This window comes from Prionailurus viverrinus, chromosome D4 (assembly GCF_022837055.1).
Source record: "Prionailurus viverrinus isolate Anna chromosome D4, UM_Priviv_1.0, whole genome shotgun sequence".
Lineage (NCBI taxonomy): Eukaryota > Metazoa > Chordata > Mammalia > Carnivora > Felidae > Prionailurus > Prionailurus viverrinus.
The window spans coordinates 1367282-1381396 of NC_062573.1; the positions used below are offsets into that span (position 1 = coordinate 1367282).

Sequence of the window (14115 nt, forward strand, 5' to 3'; positions counted from 1 at the left end):
TGCCATCTCTGTCCGGTCACCAGCTCCGACCACCTCTCCGAACTCCCCACCGGACACAGGTCCCAAGCCCTCAGTTCTCTATGCAGCGGCCAGGGACTTTAATGAATTGCACAACTGATCCTGCCTCTCCTCTCCTGTGCTTAAAACCCTTCCTGAGAACTCAGCCTCGGTCTCTTCCCTCCCGACCCTCTCCCGCACCTCTCTGGAGTTTGTTTTGAATTCCCTTCCGGGAGGACCTCCCGAGGCCCACCCCTGACGTTGCTAGGCAGCATCTCCAGGACGCCCACAGGCTCCGCCCCCCTGGCCACGCCTCCGGGGTCCCTGGGTTGTTAGAGCCCGGAAGAGGTTAGCAAACTTATGGGCGGGGGAGGCTGAAGTACGTCAGGGAGAGGACTTGTTAGGTTTCCGCAGCCAGCCAGGGCCACAGCAGGGGCCAGAGCAAGCCTCCTTCCTCCCAATCCGGAGGTCACGCAAGGGTTCCGCAAGTCCACAAGAAACCCCACAGGAACACTGTGACGCGGCGCCGCGGAATGGGTGGAGGCTCGGGCTCAGCCACCGCCCCGCTACTTCCGCTCCTTAGGAGCATGGCGGCCCGTGGCCCGCCCGGGGATTGGACGCTGGGGACGGATGGCCACTGCGATTGGTCGAGGCCTGACTGACGTCAGGGCGCGGGGCCTACACCGTGAAAGGGGGCGACATGCGGCCAGACTGCTGCCGGCGAACTACGCTGTGGTTGAGTCGCGCCATGAGCGTGCTCACACTGGAACCCCGGCCCGCGGGGAAGCGGTGGCTGGTGAGTGGCGTCGGGGGCGGGGGCGCGGCGGCGTAGGGGCTCCTGGGCCCTAGCTAGCTCCTGTTCTGCCATTGTCTCCAGACACCATCCCCCAAATTCCTTGTCTCGGTTATCTTATCTAGAAAATGGGGCCAGTATTCTGACGGGCTGTAAGCTTCCAGGAACTCTGCTCCTGCTCCAGGCGCTCTGCCCACTCAGCTCCCGGGGCACTCAGCCTTCTGGCGTCTCCGGGGTTTCTGGCCCCCCTTCCTCACTCTATCCTGCCTTCCGAAGTTTCCCTTTCTCCGGTTTGGGTCCCAGGGGGCGCTCTAAGCCAGAGGGCGGCGAGCGATGTCGCACCTCAGTTTCCCCGGTGCCGCCCGCAGGTGGCCGGTCTGGGGAACCCTGGACTGCCCGGCACGCGGCACAGCGTGGGCTTGGCGGTGCTGGGGCACCTGGCGCGGCGTCTGGGTGTGGCGGACACCTGGGCGCGCGACCGGCGCTGCGCGGCCGACCTCGCCGTGGCCTCGCTCGAGGATGCCCAGCTGGTCCTGCTTCGGCCCCGGCGGCTCATGAACGCCAGCGGGCGCAGCGTGGCCCGGGCCGGTGAGTCAAGGGCACCAGAGATGGGCCGGCCGGGAGGGCGTAGGGGCCAGAGAAGGGGTTCTGGGGCGGCGGTAGATCTCTTCACCTCCAGGTGCCTGTTGAGCTGCAATTGCTGCCTCTGGCCTCGGGTACTTAAGGGAATCTCAGTTTCTTTATATGTGAAATGGGGTCAGTTGCGGCCCCTCCTCACGAGAGCCGTGAGTCGGGACAGCGCCCTCTGGGCAGATGGGCAGTAACCAGGGCCACCATTTCCCTGTGCCAAGCGGAGCTGTTTGGGCTGACTGCTGAGGAGGTCTACCTGGTGCATGATGAGCTGGACAAGCCCCTGGGGAAAGTGGCTCTGAAGCTGGGGGGAAGCGCCAGGTGAGGCCCTGAGCAGGTCAAGGTGGGCTAGGGAGGACAGCCTCCCAGTTGGAGTGGGGGTAGGAGTGCCGATCCCAGTCTCGGCAGGGAAGAGGGGTGCTCTGACCCCAGCCTGGGCTGGGAGGGGTGAAGGGTGCTGACCCAGGGAAGCACTGATTGTCCCTCCCATATCCCTTGAAGGGGCCACAACGGAGTCCGTTCCTGCATTAGCTGTCTCAACTCCCATGTGAGTCTGCCCCTTTGCCCTGCCCTGGGTGTGGTGGGCCAACATGGGGGCCTCCCGCACGGGGCATCGAAACTCCCTGGGTCCCCCTCTGGCTCCCCCACAGGCAATGCCGAGGCTGCGGATAGGCATCGGGCGCCCCGCCCACCCTGATACAGTGCAGGCCCATGTGCTGGGCTCTTTCTCCGCTGCTGAGCAGGAACTGCTGCCTCTGTTGCTGGAGCGAGCCACCGACATGCTCCTGGACCACATCCGGGAACGAAGCCAGCGGCCCTCGTTAGGCCCTGACCTCAGTGAATTCCTGCCTCCCTAACCACCATGCCCACACATCAGCCAGGTTCACAGAGGTGCCGTGCCAACCTGTGGTATCCACTTTTTATAGACCTCTTCTCTGGGCTGCCCCAGGCCACCTATAGATTAAAGAGAGGGGACTATGGCCACAATGGTCCACTTCTGGGATGGGGATTGGTCTTCTCTCTGTGTTTTACTTGGAAAGTAGAGAAACTTCAGGAAGACTAAACTTTTTGAACCTTTTCGGAGAACCAGAGGTGTGAATCTGTAAAATTAAAGATGCGGCATGGAAGCTGAGGCCTCCTCAGGGGATTCCCACGCTTCCCCCGCCAGCGGAGGAGGGGCCGACAGGGTCTAGCAAGCCCCTCTCCCAGGTGATGCGTGGGCGTGCCTTAGCCCACAGTGAGGCCTTGCCACCCTTTTCTTTGGCCCATTTTACAGATGGGGAGATGGAGGCTTAGAGGGCTCCATGCGGCTGCAGTGTGGCAGAGCTATATGATCTGTACCCAGGGCTGGCTGCCATCTTGCCGTGCCTGGGGCCCTGGCACACTTACTTCAGGGCTGCTGTGCACCCGGAAGGTTCCCACACGGGTGGTGTGTGAGAGCAGCCTGAGGTCCTCGGGGTTAGGTGGGATGTGGGCCCGTCGAGGCACCAGGCCCAGGTCCCCTGGCTGGTAGGGTGTGATGCTGGATGGCGGCTGACGCAGAGACCCCATCTTGGGTAGCTGGGTGCCAGGCTGGCTGTGGAGAGAGGACTGGCATCACCACCTGCGTTTCCTAGTTGAGGACGCTGAGGTTCAGAGAGGCTTTGGGAAGCCAGGGTTCTGGCCTAGGGTCAGCTGAGAACAGCCCTTGGACAAACAAATTCCACAGCTGCTTCTGAGGTCACACAGGGTCACTCACTCACCTGCCCTTGGGTGGGCTGTGGGCCTGGCTCTCCTGATTGAGATACACAGCCAGCCGGGGGCTGAGGACCACGGCTGAGCTGAGCACGGCCAGCACTTGGTGCAGCATCTCCTTGAGCTGCAGCTGGAACACGACATCAGAGTCGCTGTCCTCCTCATCAGGTTGCATCTGCCGGTCGAGGGTGGGGATGGGCCCGCGGAGATCAGGCTCATAGTGACCCCGACACCCACCTCTGGGAAACACCCCAGAGCCCCTTTTCTCCAAGTTTACCCTGGCTGTGGTGGGATACCCATTCTCCAAATGAGAAGCCTGAGGCACAAGGCCTTCCAGGGCCTCAGAGAGCGACTCCAGCAACTTGGAGACCTTCAAGGGATCTCTGAAGTACACAAATCAGGAAAGGACTTGCCAGGAGTCTCTCGGGGGGAAAGGCAGCGGGGTGGGTGTTGGGGGGGCTCTGGCCCTGGCCCAGCCTTCTCCGGGTGTCCTGGTTATCTCCAAGCAGTGTCTGACGTTGGCTCACTCCCCCCGCCCCTTTCACCCATTTTCTGTCACCTGTAGAACGTCCTGTAGGATGAAGGTGGCCTGGGCCAGGGCTGTCTCCAGATTTGCCCGAACCTTCTGCTCTTCAGTCAGCTCCCACTGTAGCTGTTGTGCCTCAGCCTGCTGCCTCTCCAGCTGCAGGTTCAGCTGGTCTCTCTGACTCCTGGGCCCAGGACCAGGACGAGTCAGCCACCTCCCTGCACTCCCTGCACTCGGCGGTTTCTCTCTAGCCCCCAGGAGCCCTCATCAAGCCCCAGGCCTCGATGCCCCTTGGGAAAGGGGAAGTCACCGGCCGGAGTCAGGTGGCCCAAAGGGGATGGCCTCAAGCTCGGCCCCCCTCGCTCCCACCACGTGCCCCTCCGCAGGGCGCACCTCAGCGTCTGTGTGTCCTGCTGCAGCTGCCCGAGGTCCTGCTCCAGTTGGCTCAGCTGGAGGCGCAGCTGCTCGGCCTCCACTGTGCCCCGCTGCTGCTCGCGGCACTTCTCGGTCAGCATGAGGATGATCTGCGGGTGTGGGCAGGTGGCCATACCCTGGCCCCTCTGTGGGCCCTCAGCCTGCCCCCCTCCCCCAGCTCCAGACTCCCCCAGAGCTCACCCCCTTGTACAGAGAGGCCAGCCAAGGCACTGGGGGCCCAGCACCATCTCTGGGCAGAGCCCCCAGTGTCCCGGGGCAGGTCCCGCTTCAACAAGTTATGGGGGCTTTCGACCAAATAAATAAAAACCAGAGGTGCGCCCAGCACCCAGGACCCCCCACAAAGGACCCTGTCCCGTTGCTGCTGCCTCCCTCATGAGTTGGCTCCAGCCCGGGACCCAACCCTGCCGGGCTGTGTTTGCCCTGAAGCAGCACCCCTAGGGTTCCCGCCTGCTTTATGCACCAAATGCCCTGTGACAAGGTCCTGGCAGGCACACCTTACGGTGGCCTCTGCTATGCCTGGCCATGACCTTCTGGGCGTTCTCCAATAGATCCAGCTGTTTGCACAGCTCGTCTCGGGTGCCCTTTAGCTGCTCGTTCTCCTGTAGCAGCTGTGCGCCTTGCCGGGATATCTTGGACAGCTGCAGGGTGACCGTGTTGTTCTCCACGATGGCCCGCTTTGTCGTGTCCCACATCTGGCTAGTGGCCACCTTTCGGTACTCAGTGGCCACCAGGTTCACGCGCTGGATGATCTCCTTCCTCAGTCTAGTCATGGGTGGGGACGAGGGGGTATCAGGCGGAGTGGGCACAGGCATTGCCCTCCCGTGTGGGGTTCCCCAGAGCGCTTAGGGCCGCCTCTATGCTCTATCGCCCAAAAGGGGCAGGGCTCCAGGTAGAGCCCCTGTAGACCCTTTGGCATTTTGATCCATATCAATGTATTATTCCCTATTAAACAAATGTAACTTAAGTCATGAAAAGTGGCAAGAGGAAGTCCAAGGATTTCCAGTCCCATGTGAGGGCTAGAGCTGGGAGCTTATCTATTTTTTCCACCCCTCCTAACATCACCAGCCAGGATTCTGAGGAGCAGCAGGATGGGGAGTCCCTGAGCTAGTGCAGTCCCCCCAGTTTGAAGCTGAGGCTCAGACGCCTGAGCTTGGCGTGGCCTCAGCACCCAACCTGCCCACCTGTCCTTGTCCAGCACAGACTTCTTCTCGAGGTTGTACACGTAGTCCTTGTAGTCACTCTCCTGCTTCCGTAGCTGGTCTTCCAGTGTCGTGAACTTCTCTGTGAGCTCCTCTTTCTGCAGCCGGAACTCTTCCAAAGCCGCCAGCTTCCCCCCTGCCCCACCACAGGGCACGGGCCCGGTGAGGGGCCGCCTTGGGAGGGCAGCGATGGCCTTGCGCGATGCCCCTCCCTCCCCACTTCCTCCAAGTCCTCCTGCCCTCCCTGTGCTTCTCAATCCAGTAAGGCCAGACCCCTGTCCCTACAAGATGCTATGCTCCGTCCTGCCCTTATTCATTGTCTTCATCTGAAACGCCGTCTCTTCCCCACCACTAATCTTATGAAGCCTCATTCACGTTTCGCCTCTTTGGAAATGCCTCCCTTGACCTCTATTTTCTGGAAAGTGACAGTGACAACAGCCATTGAACTTGAACAACTTCTCTGGGCCAGGCACTACTGCTGTCCTTAAGCCTCAAAAAAAACCAATAACCAAAAACCAAAAAAAAAAAAAAAACAAAAAAACGCCAGCTGGGTGACCTTGGGCAAGACACTTCAACTCCTTGAAGTGCTTCCTCACCTACAGACGGGGCAGGGGTTGATAGTATTTTCTGCCTCGGACGATGGCTGGGACAATTACGGAAGGTGAAGTGTGGGAAGCGGCACACAGCTGCTGTTACTCAAGGTAGACGTATTATCCCCATTTCCCAGCTGAGAAACCTGAAGGTCTAGGAGAAGTGCTTGCCTAAGGCCACGGAGTTAATGGTAGAGCTGGGATTAGAGCCCGAAGAGCAAGAGCGTTGGGTTCCCTGCCCCCGTGGCTTGTGCCCCAGACTCGCCTGCCAGTCCCCTCCTCACCAAGGATGATGTTCTCCGTGGTGAGCTGGTCCTTGGTCTCCTGGAACTCATGGCGCACCTGGGCTAGCTGTGCCTCAAAGGCGTCCTTTTCTACCTCCTTGGCCAGCTGCAGGCTTTGCAGCTGCTCGTTGAGTTCAGTGATCTCATCTACCTTCTGGTTGAGTGTGCGCTTGAGGAAGGCCACGATCTCCTTCTTGTTGTTGGCCAGCTGCTCAAACTCCTGGCGGAACAGCTTCTCCTGCACGGCTAGTTCATCCCACTTCCGCTGGTACCTGAGGGGGGTGCAGGGCAGAGGTCTAGAGAGTGAGCAAGCCAGGCCTCCACGCAGCTGGGCCTGCTCCCCTGGGTCTTCCCGTGGGGGGGGCATTCGAGGTTCCTCACTGGGAATCCAGCCTCATCTCCCACTGTGCCCCCTGATCTGCACTTACGACCGTAGCCAATGCCTGTGCTCAATGCTGTACATCCATTACATCACCAGAATGTAAGCTCCACCAGGCCAGAGCCTTTGTTACACTCACAGCTGTGTCCCCAACACCTAGGACAGTGCATGGTACATAGTAGGTACCTGGTGTGTATTCATTGAATCTGTGAGGAAGTGGGTACTATGATAATTATGCCCATTTTGCAGATGAGGAAATGTAGGCTCAGAGGGTTGAAGAAACTCCTAGTCAGTAAGTGGTGAAATCAGAATTTGAACCCAAATCAGTCTGATCCCAAAGTCAGGGTTCTTAACCACAATGTTAACTGTTGCAGTCGGCCAGCTCTGCACCCTCCCTAACGCGTCCATGCTTTGCGATCCGAAACCTTTGCACCTGCTGTCTTCCTTACCCTCGTCTGCCCGGTGAACCCTGGTGGGCCTCCTCAGTGGAGCCTTCTTGAATCTAAGCCCCATTCGTGACCCTCTTTTTGGTGCCCTCCTGTTAAGTGGGCCCTTGTTTAGTCAAGACCCGAGGTCATATGTGTCTTATCCACTTGGCAGACCTCTGACTTCTGTATTCTTGGGGTCTGACAAAGGGGCTCGGCAAACAGTAAGCACTTGACAACTGTCTTCCAAATGCATTTTTCCCAAATACATTCCACCTGGTTTCTCAGCTTGAGGGAAACGTGAATTTTTAGAGAGTATTATATAAATGATTTACTGGTTTCCAGTGGAATAATTTGTAGAAGTTGTTTGGAAAAACTGCTTTACTTCATTATTTATTCAACATCTTTGTTTTAATATTTATTTTTGGGAGAGCACAAGTCGGGGAGGGGCAGAGAGAGGGGGACAGAGGATCTGAAGTGGGCTCTGCACTGACGGGCTGCCAGCAGCAAGCCGGATTGGGGTTCAAAGTCACGAACTGTGGGATCGTGACCTGAGCTGAAGTCGGACGCTCAACTGATAGCCACCCAGGTGCCCCTATTCAACCAACATCTTCTGAAGGGCTGCTGCTTACAGGGCATTGGGGAGTGCAGAGCCGAATGACTTGCTTCGTGGAGGAGGGAGCAGTTTGGCACAGGGAGGTCAGGAGGGCCAGGGCTCCCATCCTGGCACCTCCTCTTCCTGGGAGTGACTTCCCTCTCTGAGCCTCAGTCCCTCCGCCTGTACAATGGGGATGGTCAGGACCTCTCTCCTGGGACTGTTTCAAGGACACAGTGAAGCGCCAGCACAGGACCCACCTGTGGGACTCAACGTTGGCCGTGAGTATCTGCAACATCATCTGGGGAAGAACTGCCTGACGGTCATGAAAGGGGTTATTTATTTATTTATTTATTTATTAGAAAGGGGTTTGTCTTTCAAGGGTCACCCTGAGACTGGGCTAGTGCATCATAACTAGGAAGAAAGTAGTTTTAAAATAAGAAAAATAAGCAAGTGAGCATGTCTCAGAAGAGGTACAGACCCTTCCCACACACAGTTCCATCTATGTCATGCAGCCCTGGGGAGACAACCCTCCTTTACATTTGGGGAAACTGAGGCCCAGCGGGAAAAAACACCTGGGCTCAGCAGGTGGGTATGTCAGTGGTGTACACAGTGCAGGGAATCGTAGCGCAGGCGTCATGGGAGTGGGAGAGGTGGTGGGAGGAAGGACATGTATTCTACCCACCTGCCAGGGGGCTGCCATTTTCACTTCATCCCACCGATGGAAGTCTGTCCTTTTATAAAGCACGTGATCCCACGGTGCAGGAGTGAGGCAGGCACCAGCGGTGCTTGCCTGGGGCAGGGTTGCCAGTTTAGCATTAGGGCCCCAGGACTCTGGGAGCTGAGATGGGTGAGGCCAAATTGTGAAGCCTCTCAGTGTTACTTAGGAGGAAACTGAGGCTGGAGTCTAGAGGCCAGAACACAGGCCTCGGACCCCCGGAGCGAGCCTGCACAGCGGTCAGCTCTGAGCAGGGCTTCTGACCCAACAGGACCACCCTGACTGCCTACCCACCGGGCCAGCCTGTCCTCCAGGTCTCGGATCTGGATGTGGTAGAATTCTCGCATCTCCTCGCCTAAAGGCGTTTCCGCAGGCTTGCTGGCCATGCTGGCATCCTTCTTGCCACCTTTCTTCTTCTTGACCTCGGGCTCCTTGGTCCCCTTAGTTGCCTTCTTTTTGGGAGCCATGGCTGGTGGCAACCACTGCCCCAGGCCCCTTTAAGAAGCCAGGTGGTTGCTAAGGAAGTTGGTCCCATACATAGCAACAAACTCAGGGAGTGAGGCAGATCTTAAAGGGACCCTGCCCTCTTCCTGGCAAGGTTGGGCACTAGCAACCAGCCTCCCCCTCCGAGGCCAAGCACCGACAGAGGCTGTAAGCTGGATTGTCCCAGATCATGGCATCTCAAAAATCAGGATGCCAGGCTCTTGGGGCACTTTTTTGGACTCTGGGGAGACCTCTCCTTCCCCCGGGTGGAAATGTTACAGTGGGTGAGCCCTAGAAACCACTGCCTTGCCTCACTGTGCCAATCAGAGAGGGGGACTTCCCCAGAGTCCCCCAGAACGAGAAGACAGTCACCCGGCTCCCAGGCCAAGGAACCTCTCTCCTGAGGCCTCTGAGACCATGCTGGGATCTCAGGATGACCCTGTTCAGAGACTGGCTCCGTGTTCCACAAGGCTCAGTGGAAATGCTCCATCTGCCCCAAAGTGTCTGTTAATTGTTCCAAAGGCATACAGTGAATAGAGAAACATTCAGGAAAATCTACTAAATCCCTGCAAGAATGAGGGTGGTATTTGGGCAGTGACCCACCCCCTTATCTGCTGGAGTTGTGTTACTTTATTTTGAGACAGAGAGAGAGAGAGAGAGAGAGAGCGAGCGAGCGAGCGAGCATGTGGGTGGGGGAGGGGCAGAGTGGGAGAGAGAATCCCAAGCAGGCTCTGCACAGTGCAGAGTCCGGCATGGGGCTTGAATCCCGCTGTGAAATCACCACCTGAGCAGAAATCAAGAGTCGATGCTCAACCAACAGTCACCCTGACGCCCCACTGCTGAGGTTTAAGAAAAAATATGTATTTGTTCTTTGCCCCTGGTTTCTGGCAGAGGACCTAAAACCCTCCAAATTTCCTAAATGAGACAGTATCTTTTGTTATTCATAACAAATCTCTTGCTGTGCCAGTTTATGCTAATGAAGGGACTGTGGGTGGGGGACAGCCTCAGGATGGGGGGGCTAGTCACCAGAAAGACCAAGCACATAGAGGGTTGGAACTTTCCACAGAACCCACTCCTGCCCCAAACCTCTGGGGAGGAGAGAGGGGGTGGATATTGAGATCACCAGGGGCCAAGGATTTAACCAATCAGGTGGTATGTCTGGAGGAGGCAGGGAGGTTCTGGGCCACCCCCTGCCCCATGCATCTCCCATTTGGTTGTACCCGAGTTGTATCCTTGATAATAAAACAGTAAGTAAAGTGCTTTTCTGAGTTCTGTAAGTTGTCCTATGAATTATCAAACCTGAGGACGGGGGTCTTGGGAACTCCAGAATTTGTAGTCAGCTGGGCAGAAGTATGGGTAGGCGGGGTACCCCATTGGTGGCTGGCATCTGAAGGGGCACAGTTTCATGGGATTGAGCCCTTGACCTATGGGGTCTGCACTGAGTAGGTGGTGTCAGAAATGACTTGAGCCATCGGACACCCCAGTTGGTGTTGGAGATTTGGAGAAATGGTGTAGAAAAGTGACATGTATTTGGTGTCAAAAAACAAAACAAAAAAACGCACCCACTCCCCATCCTCGGTTCTGTGTTATAGATGTTTAAGCTGGGGTGCACCGTTCTGAGCAAGTGGGGGCATCCTTACCCTCCAGCTCCTAGTCTGGGGCCACAGCTTCATCCTGGGAAGGGCAGGCTGCTGGCCTTTCTCATCCTCCTCTCTGGTCCTATGTGGCAAAATCTCGTTTCAAGCAGGTGCAGCAGACAAGACTTCCCACACGGGCCCACTTGCAAGGTGGAAGCTTAGTCCAGGCGGTGGCAAGCTGGGAATACTTGGACCTTGATGGCCCCCACCGCGGTTGGCCCATAGGGTGGGGGTTCCCCACCCGTAGGAGCAAGCTGAGAAGACCAGGGGCTGCCACCTCCTAGTTCTCACTTGTAGAGCACGGTCACTCCAGGAAAAGTAGGTCCGGCTCCCAGCTTGGGTGCAGTGGTTCATGGGTTCCGCTCTGGGGAAAAACAGGCAGGGAAGGACAGGGAGTTCCACGGTTCTGCCCCGGGGAGCTGGCTTTATTTGTATCAGAACTTCAAAAACTCCTGTGTGTAAGGGCGTTGTCCAAACCAATGGAGATCTCGGTAGAGAGCAATTAAGAGGAGTGGCTTCAGAAAACCACCATTTGGGGGCGCCTGGGTGGCTCAGTCGGCAAAGCATCTGACTTTGGCTCAGGTCATGATCTTGAGGTTTGCTCAAGGTTTGCTTCCCCATCTGTCAGTGGGGTTAATAATGACATCTAGCTCCTAGAATTGAGAAGATTCAGCAAAATAAATAGAAAACACTCATGCCTGCCATAATAATTGCTCAATACTTATTAGCTACAGTTAGAATTATTACCTATATATTTTTTGATTCAGTAAAGCACTAGTTTAAACCACTGATTCCTTTTGTGATTGCGGATATAAGGTTAACACAACAGTAACCATCCTCTGCCTCATGGGTAGCCACCATCCTAATTTTTAAAAACTATTTATTTTACATTTTATTTTTGGTAGAGAGCACAAGGCGGGGGGAGGGACCGAGAGAGAAGGAGACACAGAATCCGAAGCAGGGTCCAGGCTCCGAGCTGTCAGCACAGAGCCCGACGCGGGGGTCAAACCCACAAACCGTGAGATCATGACCTGAGCCGAAGTTGGACGCTCCACCGACTGAGCCACCCAGGTGCCCCTATTTATTTTTTGAGAGACACAGAGAGAGCTCAAGCGGGATTGAGGGGTAAGAGGGGCAGAGAGATGGACACGGAGAATCCCAAGCATGCTCCACACCATCCGCGCAGAGCCTGACACGGGGCTTGAACTCAGAACCGGGAGATCGTGATCTGAGCAGAAATCAAGAGTCGGATGCTTAACCAACTGAGCCACCCAGGAGGCCCCCTAATTTTGGTTGATGTATCATTCTCGTGCAAGCATTTGCACATTTACAACATACGTATCCATAGCATTATGTAGCTCTCTATGCAGTTTTAAAACCTTACATAAATGCATCATTTGTATGTGTCCTTCTGGAACTTCATCTTTTCACTCGACACCGTTCTGGAGATTTATTCATGTGGACAGGTGTAGGGCACCCATCTGTAACTGCCAGAGTAGCCGCAGTTTACCCCTTCTCTAGCTGACGGACCTATGCTTCCCCCGCTAGTGCATGGGCATGTTTATTCTTCTCCCCACAGACGGGGCTGGGGATCAGCAGCAGCACCATCAGCACCGATCGAGTGCTGCTTGTACTTACCATGGGCCGGCCCAGCATCACCCGTCCACAGGCGTCCCTCGCAGGAGGGGACAAAGTCCCTCATCAGGGTCCGGTAGGACAAGACTGAGTGGATTCCACCCAGGCCTGCCCGAGGCCGAGGTCTGTGCTCCTAGTCACTCTGCCACTCTCTCTCTTAGGAGCGAACGCCTGGTATCACACTGAGATGGGTGTACAGGCCCCTTGACAGGGCCTGGTTGAGACCCGCCCCTCCCACCCCCACCCAGCCTAGACCTGGCCCCCTGGAAAGGCAGAGTGACCGGCTACGGCCCTTGACCTGTCTTAGTTTAGGATTGCTCAGTTACTGGTTCAGCATCGTCTGCTTTGGTTTCAGAACCGCCCGTCCCTCCAAGAATATTTAACACCACTGGAGGCTTTTTGGAGGAGCGGCCCACAGGCTCCATCTGTGCTGTGTAAACACAAAAGAACCAGGACTCTTGCCAGGAGCATAAAATGGGCCAGGTCTCTGCCTCGGTGCGGGGGAGGGGGGGCGGTGGAGTGGAGACAGGTGGCAGAAACCCTGGGTCAGAGCAGGTCAGAAACAATCAGGAAGAGACTAACAAGCCACTACTATGGGCCTGGAGGGTATGCGTAGCCCTGGAAGGAAGGAGCCAAGAGCATTCACTTTGTTTTAACATAAACTCAGAACAATTTAGAATTATTTATTTTAGTTTATTATTTTAAGAGAGAGAGGAGAGAGAGAGAGAGAGAATATCCCAGGCAGGCTCTGCACTGTCAGCACAGAGCCTGATGTGGGGCTCCAACTCAACAAACCATGAGATCATGACCCGAGCCAAAGTCGGACACACAAGCGACTAAGCCACCCAGGTGTCCCCAGAACAATTTAGAATTTAAACATTCTGATCTTGGATCTCATTCCAGGGTTTGGTTACTGGGGCAGCAACTGCCGCCCTAAGACGATGAGTGTCTGATGCCCCCCAGCTGGAGTGGGCTTTGTGGGTTAACTGCATCGCTCTTGGCCGCGGCTTCCTCGCCTGTAAAACTGGGAAGGGGCTCACCCAAGAGACACAGTACGTGAGGGGTCTGGCGCGGAGCAGGAACTCAGTAAATGGTCACTGGCATCGTTACCTATCAGGCAAGTCTCACCAGCAGCCAGCTGGGTCGAGGAGGTAGAACTTCCACCAACTGGCCTCCAGTTGTCAGGAGTCTTCATGCCTTGAAGATCAGGATTTGAATGAGGCGGTCACTGGGGACCAAAGACTAGAATCAGAAGTTCCTAAAGAATCCCACTCCCCTGTGCCTCCTATGCCAGCAAGTTTCTGGTGTGACCCCAACCCTAACTCAAGGGTCTACTCCCCATGCTGGGCCAAACCCATCTCCGTCTGCCCGGGTTCTGAACCGGCTTCCAGAGCAGCAGGACACACCCCCCCATCTGATTGGGAGAGCTCATGAGGCCAGAGGGTGTGGCAGCAGGAAGAGAGGAGAACGGGAGGGTTGATAAATTGACCTCCTCACACGCCCTAAATACACTGCCAGTGAGCAGGCAGCATCTGCAAGATGGAGGCCTGCAGTCTCGGAGCTACAGTCTCCGAGCTAGAGAGACACTCCAGGTAAGGAGAGAGAAGACGAGGAAGAGCTCCCTTGTCCACAAGCTGAGTCCTGTTGCTGCCCGGGGCCCAAGACAAGCTTCGTGGACTGTCCTAAAATGTGACAGTTACAGATCTTTTTTTTTTAATGTTTATTTTTGAGAGAGCCAGCACAAGTGGGAGAGGGGCAGAGAGGGGGACAGAGGATCCAAAGTGGGCTCTGTGCTGACAGCAGAGAACTCGACGCGGGCCTCAAATTCGTGAACTGTAAGATCATGACCTGAGCCGAAGTCAGATGCTTAACGGACTGAGCCACCAGGCGCCCCAGCTGTTACAGATCTTACTACGAGTGATGCTGACTGGGGATCCAGAAGACTCCAGGCCACAGCCGGGGTGGCGGTCTCATCTACAACGGACCACAGCAGAAGCCTTTCTCCTTCGACTCCCCAAAGTGAAACCAAACCAGGAGACGCCCCGGACACCGTGA

The 14115-nt window shown here is 56.3% G+C and overlaps 3 protein-coding genes across 5 annotated transcripts in view; 1 reads left to right on the forward strand and 2 right to left on the reverse strand.

Moving 5' to 3' along the window:
• The first annotated feature begins 396 nt into the window (after positions 1-396).
• On the forward strand, positions 397-2498 carry PTRH1 (peptidyl-tRNA hydrolase 1 homolog). 2 transcript variants are annotated; one of them, XM_047829245.1, is made up of 5 exons: positions 397-793; positions 1138-1378; positions 1642-1741; positions 1922-1967; positions 2071-2498. In XM_047829245.1, exons 1-5 carry the CDS (start codon positions 698-700, stop codon positions 2275-2277), a joined length of 690 nt encoding a protein of 229 aa, XP_047685201.1. In that variant the 5' UTR covers positions 397-697; the 3' UTR covers positions 2278-2498. The 2 variants fall into 2 exon arrangements, with proteins under 2 accessions (XP_047685201.1, XP_047685202.1); XM_047829246.1 differs by having other exon boundaries at positions 402-793; positions 1159-1378.
• Positions 2403-8787, reverse strand: CFAP157 (cilia and flagella associated protein 157). The gene is made up of 9 exons (XM_047829238.1): positions 8600-8787; positions 6189-6460; positions 5297-5450; positions 4610-4877; positions 4074-4204; positions 3714-3864; positions 3163-3329; positions 2810-2996; positions 2403-2520 (listed from the first exon to the last, which is right to left on the reverse strand). The coding sequence occupies exons 1-9, from the start codon at positions 8770-8772 to the stop codon at positions 2449-2451; spliced, it is 1575 nt and encodes a 524-aa protein (XP_047685194.1). The 5' UTR covers positions 8773-8787; the 3' UTR covers positions 2403-2448.
• STXBP1 (syntaxin binding protein 1) overlaps positions 7141-14115 on the reverse strand; it is an 81561-nt gene continuing 74586 nt past the window's right edge. Inside the window, exon 20 of one of the 2 annotated variants that reach the window (XR_007146139.1) lies at positions 7141-7151. Coding sequence is in view for 1 of the 2 variants with exons in the window: in XM_047829234.1 (XP_047685190.1) it covers positions 13097-13257 (161 nt within the window). In the remaining variant the exon portion in view is untranslated. Of the gene's footprint in view, positions 7152-12851; positions 13258-14115 lie in introns of those variants that run through there. The other variant, XM_047829234.1, reaches the window with a different exon arrangement.

What these genes read in the sequence shown, in the direction of transcription:
- PTRH1 (XM_047829245.1), top strand. Translation starts at nt 698, where the DNA reads ATGCGGCCAGACTGCTGCCGGCGAACTACGCTGTGGTTGAGTCGCGCC. An exon ending in CCGCGGGGAAGCGGTGGCTG is followed by an intron (nt 794 to 1,137) that starts GTGAGTGGCGTC and finishes GTCGCACCTCAG; the next exon opens with TTTCCCCGGTGCCGCCCGCA. An exon ending in TTAGCTGTCTCAACTCCCAT is followed by an intron (nt 1,968 to 2,070) that starts GTGAGTCTGCCC and finishes GCTCCCCCACAG; the next exon opens with GCAATGCCGAGGCTGCGGAT.
- CFAP157 (XM_047829238.1), bottom strand. Translation starts at nt 8,772, where the DNA reads ATGGCTCCCAAAAAGAAGGCAACTAAGGGGACCAAGGAGCCCGAGGTC. An exon ending in CTGGAGGACAGGCTGGCCCG is followed by an intron (nt 6,461 to 8,599) that starts GTGGGTAGGCAG and finishes CACCCCCCTCAG; the next exon opens with GTACCAGCGGAAGTGGGATG. An exon ending in TCTGTGCTGGACAAGGACAG is followed by an intron (nt 4,878 to 5,296) that starts GTGGGCAGGTTG and finishes ACCCATGACTAG; the next exon opens with ACTGAGGAAGGAGATCATCC.